Source organism: Micropterus salmoides, unplaced genomic scaffold (genome assembly GCF_014851395.1).
Source record: "Micropterus salmoides isolate LMB-PRFRI ecotype aquatic unplaced genomic scaffold, ASM1485139v1 Ms_hic_scaffold_1, whole genome shotgun sequence".
NCBI classification, from domain to species: domain Eukaryota; kingdom Metazoa; phylum Chordata; class Actinopteri; order Centrarchiformes; family Centrarchidae; genus Micropterus; species Micropterus salmoides.
The window spans coordinates 63,097,025-63,117,056 of record NW_024040040.1 but is presented as its reverse complement, the minus strand read 5'-3'; the positions used below and the strand labels follow the sequence as shown (position 1 = coordinate 63,117,056).

The 20,032-nt window shown below is 40.7% G+C and overlaps 1 protein-coding gene across 1 annotated transcript; it reads right to left on the bottom strand.

Annotated features, from left to right (window-relative positions):
* Positions 1-8,202: 8,202 nt before the first annotated feature.
* On the bottom strand, positions 8,203-9,876 carry LOC119890576 (kinesin-like protein KIF20B). The gene has a single exon (XM_038701942.1). The coding sequence runs from the start codon at positions 9,724-9,726 to the stop codon at positions 8,203-8,205; it is 1,524 nt and encodes a 507-aa protein (XP_038557870.1). The 5' UTR covers positions 9,727-9,876.
* Positions 9,877-20,032: the final 10,156 nt, after the last annotated feature.

Here is a 20,032-nt window from a genome sequence, read left to right as displayed (position 1 = left end):
ACTCTGAATGAGAGGCAGCCAGAACTCCTCGTCTCTCGCAGAGACATCCTTTGTGTGCAGCTCTGCCATGACCTTGTGAGTGGTGCACAGGTCCTTACATGTTTCAAGTTTTACCTTCTTTATCACTGGGTGTGGGCATGAGTGAGAATATAAGCAAAACTGTGTTTATTATCCTCTGTTTTCCAGATAGGAATAGAACACAAGTAGCTTAGTGTGAAGTTCACACAACAAATCAATATTTTTTTATGTACCCCTGTCCAGGACATGGGCCATTTTCCCATATGTTTGATGGGATGCAATCTGGGCATTTCCTGGAAAGTAAGAAACTATGTGATTTATATTTCTCTTGTCCTTTTGCTTTCGGCCATAAGTGTCAAACTAAGAGTGAACCAAAATATCTTTTGCAGATTACTTCTTGTAATAGCATTAGTTTCTTTCCTCCATGTTAGCAGTGCAGAGGCAGATTATCCAAATCCATTTAAGTTCCTCTGACTAACAAAAGCACTGTTGTGCTGAGGTTTCAAACTGCTGTTATGATTCATCTCAAAAACGAGCTGGCAATCAAGAATATGCAACTAAACACCCTTTGATTCACCACTACAACGTACTTAGCCGAGACGTGCACATCAACTGATCTGAATGAGTGTAATTGTTTAAAAGGGCATCTCAGTTCAGTTTGTTTGGCCACACATCGGGAACAACCGGAAAAGTCAACTAACCACAAATAACCACGTACAGTCTGGTTGGCTATTTTTAAAAAGTAACTGGAAAATCCCTGAAATTCTCTCTTGGTCACCCACTGTGCAGATTGTTCGAGCTTGAGTGCTTTTATCTACTATATAATGTAGTCGACTGAAATCTATTAAAATCATCTGGAGTCCAGTAGATATTAACCCGTTAGAAGGCTGGAAAGATCTCCCTGTCAGACACAAATCCTCTCATCACATTATACTCAAATAGGTGATGTAGTCTTCAAAATACCCACCAACTAAACTCCCTCCTTGACACAGTTTACCCTCTTTTCATTCTTCTTTTAAATTTGTTAACTGATATATAGTTATAAAATTCTTGGTACCAGATGGCTTGAAGTGACAGCAAAGAGTGGCATCCTGCTTTAGAGAGGCTTTTTGCAGGCAGTTAGAACCTAGGCTGCTGTACAACACACTTAATGTCACTTGACTTGTAAGCATGAAAGTTTAGGGAACTGTTTAGAATGAAGTATAATAATAATAATAATAATCTTTATTTGTAGAGCACTTTTCAAAAACAAGTTACAAAGTGCTTTAACAAGTGTAAAGACAATAATACCCAAAAGACAATAATACAAAAACAATACAAGATAAAAGCATGAAAACATTGAAAAGACTAAAATACACGTTTAAGATAAATATAAAATTAGTAAAATAAATAAAATAAAAGGGATCAAATAAAGTCAAATAAGATCGGGAAAGGCTCTCCTATAAAAGTATGTTTTAAGAAGGGACTTAAAAGAGTTCACTGACTCAGCTGACCTGATTTCCTCGGGCAGGCTGTTCCAGAGCCTCGGGGCCCTGACAGCAAACGCTCTGTCCCCTTTAGTTTTCAGTCGAGACTCTGGAACAGACAGCAGACCTCTGCCCGAGGATCTCAAGGTACGTGCTGGTGTGTATGGGACTAAAAGGTCAGAAATATAACAAGGCGAGAGGCCATGAAGAGCTTTAAAAGTGATCAATAGAATTTTAAAGTCAATTCTAAAACATACTGGGAGCCAGTGTAATGAAGCTAAAATAGGAGTAATGTGGTCATATTTCTTTGTTCTGGTTAAAAGCCTGGCAGCTGAGTTCTGGACAGTCTGAAGTCGATCAATAGATTTTTGGGTTAAACAGGTGAAAACGCTGTTGCAATAATCCAGGCGTGATGAGATGAAGGCGTGTAAAATGGTCTCGGTGTACTTAAAAGTTAACATAGATTGAATTTTTGCTATATTTCTAAGTTGATAAAAACATGATTGAACAAGCTTTGTGCTTGTGCTTGCTGCTCGAAATTTAAATTACTATCAAACCAAACACCAAGGTTCTTTGCCACAGGCTTAATGTGATTTACTAGGGAATGTCGGGTCGGAAATAAGGACCGGCCGGGCCAGTAAAAGACCTGGTCCCTACCCTAACCAACGTAATAAACTCAATAAAATTACTCTATTAGATTTCTTCTTTAATCAAAAGACGGCGTAGTCAAAAACTTCACTGGAGACGGTCAAGAGTCGGTGCAAAAGAGTTTATTCCAATAAAGGACAGATAAACCCGAGCAACATCCCTGCAGGTCTCAGGATGGAACCGAGTTGGTGGTCAGCAAACATCGCCTTGTCCCTCCCTTCAGGTGGGCGTTACATCTTAACTCCTCCTTATCTCCTCCTTCTAGGTGGGCGTTACTCCTTAACTCCACCTATGGTGTTCGCTGACCACTCCTCCCCTTTGGTGGATTTCCCATCCTCTACTGCCATCTAGTGGCCTTTTTCTTGTACTGTTTTACCAAATTAACCCTTTCATTAATGTTACAATTTCCACTTTTTAACTATTATTACATGTAATTATTGTTACCATTTATCTCTCTTTATATTTTTTACATTACTGGATTAGAAATCCACCAATATGTTTCAACTTCAGTCCCACCGTATTTTTTAAAAAGTTATACCCCTATGTGGAGCCAGGGATTGCAAAGAACAGGAAGTGGGAGGTGTTTCAGACTGTCAATCATTCACGAACAGTATGGGACCCTAGGGCTAAACCAAAGGGACTTTTAGGTGGTCATTTAAATATTAGAAGTTTACTGTCTAAAAGTGAGCAAATACAGCATCTTTTACTGGGTTCAAACCTGGACTTTTTATGCTTATCTGAAACCTGGCTTAATCAAAATGCCCCATTAGCAGCTCTGAATATTCCTGGTTATAATATACAGGACAGACAGACAGGAATCAAAAAAGGGGGGAGGTGTGATGGTTTATATAAGAAGCACATTACAGTGTCACAAAATCCAGTGGTCAAATTGTAATCTAGAATGTTTAGGGCTCAATGTCAGGCTTTCCCCACAAATGTCCTTTGTCCTTGTTGTAATGTACAGGCCTCCCTCGGCAGATAACAGCTTTTATGAAAACTTTGAGCAGCTGCTAAAAGAAAACAATCTTGATAAAGAAATTATTATAATGGGGGATTTTAACATTAACTGGCAGGACAAACTCTCTAGAAAAAAGCTTAAACAAATCACAGACAGGTTTGATTTAACACAAGTTGTCCGTGGGCCAACAAGAATAACTAACTCTACTAAGACTCAAATCGATCTTATATTTACCAATAGACCAGAAAGAATTGTAAAATCGTTCAATATGTTGACAGGTTTATCGGATCATAATTTAACTCTTGTCACCAGGAAACTTACTAAAAAACGCTTTCATTCTAGTACTAGTAATAAAAAAGGCACCACCACAATTCCTAAAAGTAAATATCAAAACTTTTTAGACGCAGCTAACCAAATTCAATGGGATGACATTTTACCCTTAGTTGACTCTGACAAAGATAGCCAAACATTTTTAATTACACTTGAGAGAACTATTAAAGAATTCATTCAAAAAATCAAGTACAAACATAACAAAAACACTGTACCTTGGATAAATCCAGACATTATAAAAATCATGAAAGAGCGAGACTTAGCCCTAAAATTAGCAAATAAAACTAAATCAACGCATGACAGAGGACGCTTCGCCATGTTGAGAAATAAAGTTGTAAGGTCATTAAGAAAAGCAAAGGCTGATTTCTTTATTACTATAATTGAGAAATCTAATGGAAATCCTAAAGTAATATGGAGCCAGCTAAGAAAAATTACAGGTGATCAACCCAATGAACAAAAAACTGTAGAAATTAAAGTAAATGACCGGCTGACAAACAATACTCTAGAGGTAGCAGAGGCTTTTAATCATCATTTTATTGATTCTGTGGCTAACATAGCAAGCTGTTTTACACCTGAGAACGTATTTACTCCGCCAATAGACACAAGTCAATCAGTTTTCAACGTATTTAATATCACAGAACTAGAAGTGTCACAAACCATTAAATCACTCAGACCATCGAGATGCAAAGATATTTTTGATATAGATACGGTGATGCTCAAGGCTTTAAGTACATCAATTACACCCCCATCACCAAAATTATTAATCTGTCCATTTCTCAAAATTTGTTCCCAAGCATGTGGAAACCAGCTGTTGTTCCAGTTTTTAAAAGTGGAGATCCTCATTCCATGTCAAACTACAGGCCCATAAGTATATTGCCCACAGTGTCTAAGATTGCCGAGAAACTGATTGCGAAGCAAATTATTAACCATCTAAACACCACTCCCTATGCTCTCCACCCTATGCAGTTTGGCTTTAGAGCAAAATACTCCACCGAGACTGCGACTTGTTTCCTTACTGAAAATATAAGAGCTCTGTTAGATCAAGGTGGGGTTGTTGGAGCGGTATTTCTGGATCTCAGGAAGGCTTTTGACACTGTTAATTATAAAATTTTACTGACAAAATTATGTAATTTTAATTTTTCCTCAGATGCACTTAAATGGGTTGAGTCTTATCTCACTGACCGTTCCCAGCATGTCAGAGTTCAATCATCTAAATCAGCGGCCTTGAGTCTGTCCACCGGTCTTCCTCAGGGATCTAATTTAGGGCCTCTGTTATTCTCCATTTATATAAATGACCTCCCACTCGCTTGTCCTGATGTTTTTGTGCAGATGTATGCTAATGACACCATAGTCTATGCACACGGTAGGAATATCGCTCAGGTGGTTGAGAAGCTCACTAACTCCATGGATAGCATCACAGCTTGGTTGAAACACTCCTGCCTGCAGCTGAATACATCAAAAACAGTAGCAATGTTTTTTACTAAGTCACACAAAAACTTCAGTGTTGAGCCAGATATTTTTGTTTCAGGGGAAAAATTGCAGATCGTGTCAGAATACAAATATCTGGGAGTTTTAATTGATTCAAAGTTATCATCTTCATCACATGTAAAAATGGTCTGTAATCGAATTAAATATAGTCTCAGTAACTTTAGACACATTCGCCATCAAATGTCCACACAGGCAGCAAAAATGTACATGCACTCTATGATTTTCTCACACATCACTTACTGTCTACCCATTTGGGCACAAGCTAGTATTACATCTTTGAAACCTCTGCAATCACTTTACAAAAAACTGTTAAAACTCTGGATAAGAAACCATGTATTTCTCATCACTGTCCAATATTACAAAAATATAGATTGCTCAGTTGGGATAATATGGTTAAATACTCAAATCTATGTCTTATTTATAAAATTATTCATGGTTTATCTTCCCCTCCCCTCCAACAGTTTGTCAATACCCGAACAGCTGATTCCTGCAGGACCAGAGGTGCAGCTAGGGGAGATTGTATCATTCCCTTTAGGAAAAGTGTATTTGGTCATACTGCTTTTTCTGTTCTAGCTGCTGCTGAGTGGAACCTCACCCCCATAATTATCAGAAATATAAACACGTATAGTTCATTTAAGATTCAGTTAATGAAATGGCTTATTGATCATCAGAGCTGTCAACATTAACCTATTACTACACATGCCCTTGATGCACACTGTTGACTTTTTTTTTTGTTTTTTTTCCTTATGTGTGTGTCATGTTTTTACGTGATGTTTGTCCGATTGTTGTTTTGATGTGTTTAGATTGTATATTTTAATATAATTGATATTTTACTAAATGTATCTTAATTTTTTAGTGCTATATACTATGTAATCTTTTTTAGGGTGACTCTTAACATCTGTCTAGGGACTGCAGATGAAAAATAGCCTTTAGGCTAATTCTGGCATATTGACAGAAATGTTTATGAATATGCACTGTCCCTGTAATAAATAAATAAACAAACATACAGGCATAGTTTGACACCATTAAAACTTAAACACTTACAATCGTATTTTTTAAAAGAATTAATAAGGAATAACATATTTCATACGTGTGTAACGTGATTCAATGAACAATTACATGATTTATTAATGCCAACCATGAGAGTGCTTTGTCTCATACAAGTTTTCTTTCGGCAGCGCAGAGCTTGGTTTCATGCAGTACCTAGCCGTACCAGTTGCCATAAATCACAACATGTCATGATCTCATTCTTGGCTTCAGTTCGCGATGATCTCAGCCCTGCCGTACGTGACTTTCTGCATGTGCCTTGCTTCTAATGAGCGGGTTACGGTTGGCTAGGTTTTGCCTGCGCGGCCTGAGCAGCTTCTCTGCTCATTAAAAAGCACGCGTTCATGAATACACAGAGTATAGGAATAATGTATGATAAACACACAGAGTATAAGAATAAAATATGAGTTTAAACTCACTCCCTAAACACTCAGTAGTTATACACTCAGTAGGAATAATGTATGATAAACACACAGGGTATAAGAATAAAATATGAGTTTAAACTCACTCCTTAAACACTCAGTAGTTATAACATATTGCAAACCATTGATAAGGTGTATTAATATAGAAAAAGAAGGTGTATAAATATAGAAAAAGAAGGTGTATAAATATAGAAAAAGAACCTAACAATCAATCTAGGAATTAGGCCTTATGCAATCAATCTAGGATTTAGGCCTTATTCAACAGGAACCAGCAGATGGCAGGATTTGTTTTGCCATATGCTGGGACCCAATGACCAGGATTTCTGTTTTGTCTGAGTTCAGCTGGAGGAAATTATTTGACATCCATTTTTTAACTTCACAAAGGCAGTCGGTAAGTGAACTGGTCTGTGGATCTGACAGGCAAGTACATTTGTGTGTCATCAGCATAAATATGAAAAGAAATGCCATGTTTATGAATAATATGTCCAAGGGGAAGCAGGTACAAGGAAAACAAAATGGGTCCTAAGACCATCCCCTGAGGCACACCATATTTAACTGGACAGAACGAAGAGACATAGTTGTTTACAGACACGCAAAACTTCCTATAACTGATAAGAGCTACTAGCGTCAAGGCTATTTTGTTGCAGCACGAGACTGCCTCTCTACAAATGTTTGACTACCTGGTGAACGACAATGGCCTGGAGCTGCACAAGCACCTAGACTTTATAAAGGAACAGATTGCTAGATCACCGGACGCTAATGCAGCTCAAGGCCAGAAGGTACCATCCACTTCTGCCTGTGTGAAATCATCATTGCTCCAACAGCCAATTTGTATAGAAAATAACTTATAACACTTTAAGATCTTTAAGATGTTTATACCAACTTTCCTCGGACATGCACTCTCTTAACTTGGAACCGGTTCTTGATACCCTATGATATATGAGATATGATGGTGCCTGACCATTAAGGGCTTTGTAGGTGAGCACAAGGATTTTAAATTATATTCAGGATTATACAGGGAGCCAGTGCAGAGAAGTGGTTGTGGGAAAAATGTGATCTTTTTTAGCAAAAACACATCAAAATTGGAACAACTATAAACTACCAACTATTTCTTAATAAATAACCAGAAATAATCAAATTTTTTATTTTATTTTTTATTTTTTTAGGTCATTTTCGAATGTACATATTATATAAGGAGGAAAATGGAACACCTGGAGAGGTGGTGAAGAGGGGAGAAAATTGAACAGCATAACAGGGCACATAGAAACAAACATCCACTCACATGTAAGCACAATTTAGAGTCACCAATTAACCTGCATGTCTTTGGACGGTGGGGGGAAGCCGGAGCACCAGGAGAGAAACATACAAACTCCACGCAGAAACGCAGACGACCAAAGTTTGAACCCTGGACCTTCTTGCTCTGAGGTGACAGTGCTAACCACTGCACCACCGTGCTGCCCTGCTTTTAGGTATTGTTTGTTTTTTTAGGCAAATTTAGAATCTATATTATAAATATGTTTTATGATGTAGGGGAAGCCGGAGCACCCGGAGAGAACCTACGCAGACACGGGGAGAAACATACAAACTCCACACAGAAACGCAGACGACCAAGGTTTGAACCCTGGACCTTCTTGCTCTGAGGTGACAGTGCTAACCACTGCACCACCGTGCTGCCCTGCTTTTAGGTACTGTTTGTTTTTTTTAGGCCAATTTAGAATTAGAATTGTTTTATGATGTAGGGGAAGCCGGAGCACCCGGAGAGAATCTGCACAGACACGGGGTAAAACATAGAAAGTCCACACAGAAACGCAGACAAAAATCAGAGTCAGGCCCAGAATTTGAACCAGCACTTTTTTGTGGTAGGTTGGATTTTTCCCAGCCTCACAGGTGAGCTAAGCGTCGTATGTGCGGAGGGCTCTTGGTCGATGTTCTCTTTCTCAGCCTTCATCGCGGTGCCCGCACTTTCTAAAGCTTTTTTGCTGTTCAACTTTTCATTGAGCTCCTGGACCTCTTGTCGAAGTACGTCCTTTCCTCGGACCATGGCATCTTTTTCCATTGTCAGCGATTTATTCATGACCTCCAGCATTTGTTCACTTTGTAGTCTGGCGTAGAGCTCTTCAACCTCGAGTTGTAATGTGTGGTTTTGTTGGCTCAAGGCTTCATTTTCTTCTTTCATGACATTATTCTTGTCTACCAAAGCTTGTTCCTTTACAAGCCTTTTCTCCACCTTCTGAATTTCTTTTTTCAGGATGTTATTTCGCTGAGTTAGATTCTTTTTCTCTACTTTCATTGCTTTATACATTTCGTCTATGACGGTTTTGTTTTCCATCTCCTCAATGCGCTGTTTGATTTCTTGATGGAGTTCATCGTTGTGTCTTCTTAAGGCTTCAATCTCCTGTCTCAGTGGACCAAACTTGCCTTCATAGACTGGCATGCTATCACGCTTTGAGTAGAGCGAACGAAGTTCTTTAAGAAGCTCATTTCGTTTTGCAGAAACATCTTTTTTTTCTGATTTCAGGGCTTTATACTTGTCCTTCATGGCTTTTCTGTTCTGGATCCTTCTTGTAAGGCTCTGAATGAGTAGTTTGAGGTTTTCATTTTCTTGGCGCATAAATTCCATGACGTGCAACTTCTCCCCATACACGACACTGAACATCTTTTGATCTTCAAAATCTTTGTAGAGCTTCTGCTGTTGTTCTTTCAGTGCAGCGTTCTGCTGGCTGATGGCCACTGTTGACACTTCCATTTGATCAATCATTTCCTGCAGAGCCTTTTCATTACGGAGATCTTTGGCTATCTCCTGAATCTCTTGTCTCAGGTTGTCATTTTGCTGGCTAATCGCCACATTCTCTGCTTTCAGTTGATTATACATTTCATCCAAAGCATTTAAATTTCTGCACTTTTCTTTGAGCTCCTGGATCTCCTCTTGTATGCTGTAATTCTGGAGCCTCACGACCTCAGTTTCCTCCTTCATGACCTTACACATTTCCTCCAAAGCTGGTTCATTTTGGAGTTTTTTCCTGAGCTCCTGAATCTGTTGTTGCAGTGCCCCATTTTGCTGGCTTGCTGCTAAGTGCTCTGCCTTGATGTTCTTACACTTCTCATCCCAGGCTTTGTCAGGTCGCATATGGTTTAGCTCCTGAAGTTCTTTTCCCAAAGCTTCCTTGGCTATTAAAATGGCTTCTTTTGCCACTTTCACAGCCATGGGCATTGCATCCAAATCTTTTTGAGTTCGGCTATTTTCATGGTGCTCTGCCAGTTGTTTTTTCTGATCTTGTTTCGGATACCTTTGCAGTTGGATATTAATGCCTTCAAGTTGTTGAATGACTGCTTCTAAGTCCATATCCATTTTTCAACAAGTTTCTTTTTCTGGGCTCTGTACACGAAGCTCAGTTGTAAATGATTCAGGTGTTAGATTGAACAGTTGAAGTATTAAAATGTGTTCCCTCAGTGACTTTGATCTTTGGAATGTTGAAGATGTCATAAAGTACAGGCAGTGACATCACATTCCCCTCAGAATGGTGTTTATGACATCATCAACATTATGACATCGTCAGAATTCTGATTGATAAAGTACAGGAAGTGACAGAACCTTTCACACAGCATGGTGTTTATGACATCATCAACATTATGACATCGTCAGAATTCTGATTGATAAAGTACAGGAAGTGACAGAACCTTTCACACAGCATGGTGTTTATGAAACGGTAGAAAGACAGAGGAGGTGGTGATCCTTTGAGCAAATTTGAATCTACACATTTTTATACAGAGAACATGTCCTCCTCTTTGTCTACGTTTTCTTACATAAGAAGCAATCAATCACTCCCAAAATTTGGAGGCAATACTATTATCCAACTGCTGGAACACAAACATCCTCACACATTAACCCTTTTTGATCTGCCCTGTCCAAACCTGGGCGAACGTCCCAGAGAAAAATAACATTTTACATATCGATTCTGTCCTTATATGTCGTACTCCATGAATCCTTGCATTTGGACCAGAAGAAATGTAGTAAAAACTGGAAATGCACGATACTGTAATGTAGAGATTTGTAAAAGTGAAGTTGATTTAATCAAGCAGAGGCCTTTCTTTTCCATTTAGTTCCCAAAATCTCTGCATGTGCCAAGACAATTTTCCTCTTTTAATATCTTAACATAATATAGACTACCCCTGGCAAAGTTTTTATTATTTCTGTTCTGTATAATTCTTTATTTCCCACTTTATTTCTCTTTTTGCAATAAAGATTCAAGGAGAGAAAAAAAATCAGATTATTCCAACACAACTGAATGCATCATCAGTCATCACTCACTCCTCCCTTTGCAAGCACAGAGCAGCAGCTAAGGTGTCCGACACGCTTTGTCGGCTCTTGTGCTGAATATGTGGTCCTCTTATTTGTCCAAATTTCACTTCTCTTTTTACTTCAAACAAACCAGAAGACTACTACTGATTTACTTCGTACGTATTCAACGTAGTGACGAAACGCGCTCTGTAGAGCAGTTTGTCCTTTTGGGCTACTGTAGAAACATGGCGGTTTTCTCTAAAAACATACTGGTTCATTATGTATGTATGTTATTATGTCCTTATACACCACTGAAAACATAGTTATGGATATTATAGTGCATTTCTGTCAGTAGATCCTTATTATTACCTTTTTTATTAAAGGTTCAGTCTGTAATATTTAGAACAAGAAAATCAGTGACACAAGTTCACATCAGACACTGAAAGCAGTGCAATATGACGCTTCTGTAGATTATTACTCAATTGGCACAAAATTTAGCCGCATAATGAAGCGTCTGATCTGGAAACTCCCATGTGTTTATGGTCATATTATGTGATTACAAGTCTGTTTTCTGTTGCAAATGTTTCTGTCTTCCAAATGGAGGCATCACAGAAAAAGTTTGAGAGCCACTAATATTTGCACACTCTAATATCAAGACGTTCTGACCGTGCATCTATTATGCCCCACATCTAAAACATCCGGTCGCTTGATTTATTCCACAAGGCTAACAGAATAAGGAGAACTCTTACTTTGTGTTGAATTGTTCAAGAGGAATCTCTCTGGACTGGTCACGCTTCAGGGACAGACAGCTGGACACCGGAGACTCGGCTCTGCCCTCCTCGTCACTCGTCTTTCAACTAGCAGCACAGTCAGTGACACAAGCTGGTATATGTTGATACTGGTAGGCCTAACAAACAGACATCTTTCAAGACAATATTTTCATGACCTTTTATTTGAAAATAAATATTAAATGAATAGCATACAGATTTTTGTACATTCAACAACAAATGAATGCCGCTGAAACATGAGATTTGTGACACTGTATGTGCTAAAACCTTACACCCGCACTAATGGAGCTCAGGATTGATCTGGAGGCCGGCTGCTTTACTCCAAACAGTTTTGAATTGGACTGTGTGCCAGACCTTTTGGATGTGTAGAGGAACTCAAAATATTAATTGATCCTGTGTCGGGAGACTTAAATATGAAGTTATGCTGCTGTGCCTCCTCGTGCGTAAAAGCGCACAGCGTCTCTCTTAATGGGGAGACCCTTCACCCTATTTCACCCGCCCCGAAATTCACAAAATGTATCGTCCAAAATTCTGCCCGCAAGCATCGGTGCACGCACAAGGTTTTCATGTGCTTCATGTGTTTTCCCAAGAGTGGACACTGAGCTTGGAACAGTACTTCAAGTTGAAATGAGGGTAGCGACGGTCAGCTGCGCCCGCATGGCTTCCATTTACATTGATCGTGCTATCAATGGTTTTTATTCGAATGATTTTATACATACATGTAATTACGGAGGTCCGGACCTCGGTGACCTCATACGACCATGCTTGTAACCACTCTGTGCTGAAGGAAAGTGTGTAAGTGCGTGCCAGCACAGTCGTGTCATGCGTGCATTTCTACAGTGCTGCACCCCTAAGCGAAAATATCTTCATGCGCGCCTGCAAGCTCACGACAGACAGTTTTTAGTCTTCAAGTCCCTTTGTGCTTCTGCGGAGAGAGTTTCCCAGCTAAGCTGTGGTGGAAGGAGGGTTATTACTAATGACTCTCACATCCCTGAAACCAGCGTTATGCCTAGACTGATAAGTAAGACTCCTGCATTGTTTTGCACTGAAAACGGATGTCATCCCTCATCACAGTAGGCCTAAACACTTTCCTACAATGGTAATAACAAAGCAGAACCAGTGGAAACAACAAAATGACAGTAATCTTATTATTCAGTCCAAAGGCTCTCAGAAACACCGCAGGAAATTGTTGTTGTGTCACAAAAACTTTAAATAGCAGTAGCCTAGCCCAATGCTTATGTATCTTTTTTCAACAGGACAGGCCGTGAACTTTAACCTTTTCAGCCAATGTGATCTGATAGTTACTTTATAGGATACTTTTCTAAATGGAATTTAGCTGTGGTTTTTTATGTGCATTTTGAAGTAGACTATCTCATTAGAAAAGGTTGATGGAAACGGCAGCTTTCCCAAACAAAACCTTAACTTCGCAAAAAAGTTTTTACGCTCGTTTGAGGTGTTTTTTGCCTTTGTCGAAAAAGAGTAAATGCGCTAAATGGGAGGTGGAAACACTTGCCGAATAAGTATTGAACTCACGTCTGATCAGCTGTTTCCCCCAAGTGAAAAAGAAATATACTTAAGTAGCACTTTTTTGGATGCACTTATTTTAATTGTACTATACTAAGTGTATATTAAATGTGTTATTTTGGAAATACTTAGTCAACTTTAAGATAATTGCAATATATTTTAATATACTTAGTTGTGTTAAAATGGACCTATTTTAAGTACCTTTACTGTAATTTAAATATACTTTTTTTAAATTGAACCATTTTGTGCTATACTTGAAGAACAGTTTAAATATATTTTAAATGTGTTCCCTGAACATTTTTATTAGCATTTCAGCATATTAGTAATTTATTACTAGTATACTCCAAGAGCCACTATTAATATCTTGGGAAGCTGCTTTATGAAACCATTCAGAGTGAGAATAATGCATCATTAATGCATTAAAAATATCTTGCAAAATGCCTTTTTAGCATAATAAAAAAAATTAGTTTAAAATGTATTTTACAACACACACACATACAGACAACTAAAAAACTTTAATTTTTGTTTACATTACAAAAAGAAATTCCTGTACATTAAAAGGTACAGCAGCATGTATCACATCTTGACCAAAATACCTTCAAATAAAAATAAAATCAGTAAAATGATGACATATGATCAGTATTACTGAAAAGTACACTATACACATCCCATCATTAATGTTACCCATGGGGGTCCCTCACACGGTCCGGACTCTGGGCACAGCTCAGATGACCTCACGGCCGTCCCACTTCTGACACCATATGTGGACAAAGGCGAGAGCAGTCACCCTGCCCAGATTCAAACACAGGCTACAGGGTACCAAACATGCAACTCTGACAGCAACGGCAGCCAGGCTCGTTGGTATGGCAGTCCAAGCGCTTACTCAAATGTGGTGGAGGTACTCGTCACAAGCATGCAGTACAAATGGTGGAACCAAACTGAAACTGAAAAATGTCACAATCCTTATCCTGTGGAGTAGAGGGTCGGTTATCGTTGAGTAGGACTCGTTGCATTTACTGCGACTGCACAGCATCTGTGGAAGGGAAAAGGAAATATTTTGTCTATATCAAAGCAATATTACCTCTAATTAATTAATAACCATTGTCTGATTTTTTAATTTTGTTTAAAGTTGCTGAAACACAATATGACATCATGTCTAACTGTTCCGATAATGCTAACTTTTTAGCTTCAGGTGAAATGGTATTCCACAAGGGACCCCTCCCAGTTAATGTTAATGCTCAGTTCTTCCATTACAACATGATCATAAACATTACATAAACACTACTGTACATTCAGCCAAGGAGCTGTAAATGATAAAACAACAAATAACACAAACATTCAGACTTGCTTAACAACTGTGCTGTCTACATGTCATTTCACATTAACACAGCAGTCAATTTGTGAAGTACAAAAGTAGCCAATTATTTAATGTAGAACAATATTTTAAACAAATATTCTTGTGAAAAAATATTTATTTAGTCTGACCCCGTTGACATGTAGTGAGAGCAAGAACACTGATGGTGTGCAGGAGCCAGATATACGTATGAGCACATTGAGCTTGTGAGGGTCCAGCTGGTCCTTTGAGGATTTCGTGGCCTCTAAGCCATCTGAGTGAGGCAACGATCCCAGGAAGCCCTAAAAGAAACAAAATGCAGTTGCAAATGAGATATAATAAATATTCAGACAGGCCAGTACTTCCACCTAGTTTAGTTCTTTATTTGCCTTTCATTATAAACACTGTAATTCTATTCTTATAGCAAATCTTTATTATTATTCTTTATTTCATTTTCTTGAGCTAAGGCAGGAAATTCCAACTGTGGGTTTAGCATTAAGTTGGTTAAAGTTGGCAAATGGTAGGTTCAACTTTTATCAGTGGAATTCAGGATCTTTGACCATACAAATGTACATAAAGGAGCGCGCAGCTTTTGCAGAGAAATTTCATGCACCCGCGGCAGACGGTGTGCGTTTTGCGATCCTTTTTCAGAGGGCACAACTGACACCTCTTTCTCTTGCCGGCCAGCCGCCACTCTCTGCGGGAGGAGGCCGCTGCGGCGGTCTCGGGACGCCAGGGTCAGCGGCAGCAGCCGTCTCGTCGTTCTCGTTCCACTCCTTCTTCTTCTTCTCCTTCTTCTCCTTGTCGTCGATCCCCCGAGGAGGACTCGGGGTGAACGGAGCTGACGAGCGCCGCGGAGGCTTCTCCTCTCGAGGAGCGGCCGGACGAGGGACTGACTGTTTTGCCAGAAAACTAAGGGGACTGGAGGACCTTGACCGCTGGAAAGCAACAGAATTCCGCCAGTTTGCTCTGTACACAGGGAAGATTGTGTTGAAAGGTGTGCTTCACAGTTCCTATGCACATGATCTCCTGAGGTACTTTGCGGAAAAAGGAGCAATTCTGTATGGCCAACGATTTCTGGTCTACAACGTACACTCTCTCCTGCATCTTGCAGGGGTCAGCAATTAAAGTCTTCATGCTCACTGATGAGGAATGCTGTGAGGTTGTTTCTGTGAGCGGTGGGACTGTCCTGTGTAGAGTTTACACCAACCTGCAGCCATATCTGATGACACCCTGTGACTCCCGTGTTTATGGAACTTTCCGTGCCAACATCCGGAATTCGAGAATGCAGCTTGTTGAAGAGAACACCCTTAAGAGGAGGGCATTCATAGTTGAAGAAGCTCACGGATCTAGGGTTTTAGTCACCATCCTTCACACCTTGTGAATGTTGACAGCTTGAGTCTGACGGTTAAGGTTTCACATTCAGCCTCAATCTTCCTGCCACTCCAGATTTCAGTCCTTCTGCCCTCATGTCAGTCCACGTCTCTGTACTTTCTCACCCCTAGTCCTCCCTCAGCCTAAATCCTTCTGCCAGTCCAGGTCTCAATCTCAATCTTGTGTCCTGATGTCAGTCCAGCTCTCATCCCAGCCCTCCCTCAGCCTAAATCCTTCTGCCAATCCAGGTCTCAATCTTAGTCCTTCTGCCCTCATGCCAGTCAAGGTCTCATCTCCAGCGTTCCCTGAGCCTAAATCCTTCTGCCAGTCCAGGTCTCAGCCCTCCCTCAGCCTAAATCCTTCTGCCAGTCCAGGTCTCAATCTTAGTCCTTCTGCCCTCATGCCAGTCAAGGTCTCATCTCCAGCGTTCCCTGAGCCTAAATCCTTCTGCCAGTCCAGGTCTCAATCTCAATCTTGTGTCCTGATGTCAGTCCAGCTCTCATCCCAGCCCTCCCTCAGCCTAAATCCTTCTGCCAATCCAGGTCTCAATCTCAGTCCTTCTGCCCTCATGCCAGTCAAGGTCTCATCTCCAGCGTTCCCTGAGCCTAAATCCTTCTGCCAGTCCAGGTCTCAATCTTAGTCCTTCTGCCCTCATGCCAGTCAAGGTCTCATCTCCAGCGTTCCCTGAGCCTAAATCCTTCTGCCAGTCCAGGTCTCAATCTCAGTCCTTTTGCCCTCATGCCAGTAAAGGTCTCATCTCCAGCGTTCCCTGAGCCTAAATCCTTCTGCCAGTCCAGGTCTCAATCTTAGTCCTTCTGCCCTCATGCCAGTCAAGGTCTCATCTCCAGCGTTCCCTGAGCCTAAATCCTTCTGCCAGTCCAGGTCTCAATCTCAGTCCTTTTGCCCTCATGCCAGTAAAGGTCTCATCACCAGCGTTCCCTCAGCCTAAATCTTTCTGCCAGTCCAGGTCTCAATCTTAGTCCTTCTGCCCTCATGCCAGTAAAGGTCTCATCTCCAGCGTTCCCTGAGCCTAAATCCTTCTGCCAGTCCAGGTCTCAGCCCTCCCTCAGCCTAAATCTTTCTGCCAGTCCAGGTCTCAATCTCAGTCCTTCTGCCCTCATGCCAGTAAAGGTCTCATCTCCAGCGTTCCCTGAGCCTAAATCCTTCTGCCAGTCCAGGTCTCAGCCCTCCCTCAGCCTAAATCTTTCTGCCAGTCCAGGTCTCAATCTCAGTCCTTCTGCCCTCATGCCAGTCAAGGTCTCATCTCCAGCGTTCCCTGAGCCTAAATCCTTCTGCCAGTCCAGGTCTCAATCTTAGTCCTTCTGCCCTCATGCCAGTCAAGGTCTCATCTCCAGCGTTCCCTGAGCCTAAATCCTTCTGCCAGTCCAGGTCTCAATCTCAGTCCTTTTGCCCTCATGCCAGTAAAGGTCTCATCTCCAGCGTTCCCTGAGCCTAAATCCTTCTGCCAGTCCAGGTCTCAATCTCAGTCCTTTTGCCCTCATGCCAGTAAAGGTCTCATCACCAGCGTTCCCTGAGCCTAAATCCTTCTGCCAGTCCAGGTCTCAGCCCTCCCTCAGCCTAAATCTTTCTGCCAGTCCAGGTCTCAATCTCAGTCCTTCTGCCCTCATGCCAGTAAAGGTCTCATCACCAGCGTTCCCTGAGCCTAAATCCTTCTGCCAGTCCAGGTCTCAGCCCTCCCTCAGCCTAAATCTTTCTGCCAGTCCAGGTCTCAATCTCAGTCCTTCTGCCCTCATGCCAGTAAAGGTCTCATCTCCAGCGTTCCCTGAGCCTAAATCCTTCTGCCAGTCCAGGTCTCAATCTTAGTCCTTCTGCCCTCATGCCAGTAAAGGTCTCATCTCCAGCGTTCCCTGAGCCTAAATCCTTCCGCCAGTCCAGGCCTAAGTCCTCCTGTCAGCACAGGTCAATGTCAGGGCTTCTGCCCTCATGTCAGTCCAGGTCTTACCTTCCGCCCCTCCTCAGCCTCAATCCCAGTGCCAGTCAAATTCTCAGTCCTCCTGCTGGTCCAGGTCTCGGTCCACTTACAAGCCCTGGCCTCAATCTCAGTCCACTCGTCTTCCACAACAATCTCCTAAAACATACACAATGGCTGCTGATAGTCAAATGAGTAGACAAAATGTCTCCAGTGTTTAGTCTTTTAGGTCAACAAGGCTAATTATGGGGCCCTGCACTTTGTTAATCATTTATCCCCTTTATTCTGATTTTGTCCCTCCTGACCAAATTCAGATGCTACTTGTGCTCCATCTGTGACTTTTGCATTTGTGTTTTTTTTTAACTCTTCCAGGCAACAAAGCAGTATGTTGTACTGCACTTTATAACAGAGAATGAAGTGGAGGCAGCACCCTCAAAATGGCTTGAGTGGAGCGACGAGGTAAGATTTTTTCCAAGATTTTGAGCCATTTAGATTTCTTTATGAACTACATATCAATTACATTCAATGTATCTCCCTGTGTTTTATAAAGGTTCTATATTGCTATTGGCCACAAAGCAATGCTGGCATCCTGGCCAAAAAATGTCTGAAACAGATAAATTATTCAAATAATACCAAATCTATATACTGTATGTGCAACCAATACTTTCTTTCACCTACTTCTGCCACACATAGTGTAAGTATGCACTATATTGGTGTTAAACAGGTTTCTGGTGTTATATAGCTATAGTATGGCCAGGTATAGGGCCAGCAAGGGACAGGACACATCACAGGTGGAAGAATCCGATAGGGATTCCCGCAGGGTGACGCTCCCTAAAAGATTTATAGGTAGACCTTGAAATATTTCAAATTTCTGCCATTTCTTGTTAAGACATCAAATCTTAACTCCATTTTATCCAACAGAGGATGATGACCAACCCCGGAAAACTAAAAAGAGAAAACATCACGATAAGTAATCAAAAGAACACATAATAAATGTAACATGGCTAAATTAGCTATGAATTTTAATACATTTATGAGAATTAATACCCAGTTATGAATTTTAATATTCAAAAATATGTTAATCCATTAAAAGCTCTCATTTAAAAAGGGAACCACCGGAGTTGTTATAATCCTAGAGTCTCCGGACCTCTAGGTAGCTTTTAATAATTATACAATTATTACTAGTGATCAGTTAGTTAATAATCGCTCAATTCTCTTAAATCAATCAGTCAGTCTCATATCTAAAGGGTCAATTCTCTTGGCAGGAACGTAGAAATAGGCAATACACACAATTCTTGATTACAGTGAATTTATTAACTAACTAATGCGATATAAAAGGGTGGTTAAATACATCAGGGAAATAAACAAGGGCTAAACAATGAGAATGGAGGTTCGATTGTGGGAAGCGTTTGACTCATACGGCAGAGGAGAACTAATGAAAGTAAGCTTTCATCTTATGTGTAACCAATGCTTGTTCACAATACTTTCTCACACAATTCCTTTAGAAATGTTGATAAAGAAATGTCATACTATACTCTATTAATTATCCAGCTGAATTCCCCATTTCCTAAGGAAAGATTGTTTTGGGTTAATCTAAGCTTTCCTCATGTAACCTGAGCTCCCCCAAGTGGACGAAATAAGTATTACATACCATCGTCGAAATGCCATTAATGTATAAATGTCACCCACTTATCCTGACTAGTAATTGTTTCCTGTTACCAAATGCTTAACTTAGAACGGTACAACTGTTTGACCACTGAGGTTTGATTGTGGATAATATTTGATTATAATACATGCAAATAGATTTTCTTTTAGACATTAAAGTTTAGAAAGGCAGTCCCTCGGGAAACCTGAAACGCCCTCTGGGGAACCACGCCCCAGGCAACAAAAGCACGACACACGACGTCGCTTTCGCTCTCTCTGCTCTGCTCTTCCCCTCGTGCCCTGGTCTTCCGCTCTGCTCTCTGGACGCTTCGGCACGCGTCCGGCGTGCCTCTCCAGGAAACGCCCTAAGAGTTCGACCAGCGCAACGAGGCCTTTGTTCGCTTGAAGCCACACACGCGAAGTGGTCCGGAGACTCTAGGATAATAACAACTCCGGTGGTGCCCTTTTTAAACGAGAGCTTTTTATGGATTTTTGAATATTAAAATTCATAATTGGGTATTAATTCTCATAAATGTATTAAAATTCACAGCTAATTTAGCCATGCTACAATAACCAGCAGTATATCATTAATGTGTAAGGTGATTTTGGGGGCGCTACATTGTATAAGTGTGAAGTTATTGAATATCTCTGCAGAATGTGTTTTCTGCGTTTTGTAGACGATCCCTGCGCACTCATCTCACGGCCTGCTGCACGTAGAGACCAATGTTATTTGTGCCGCTCCTAGGAAGACTCATTTAGGTGAAAATGTACTTGTAGCTTGTT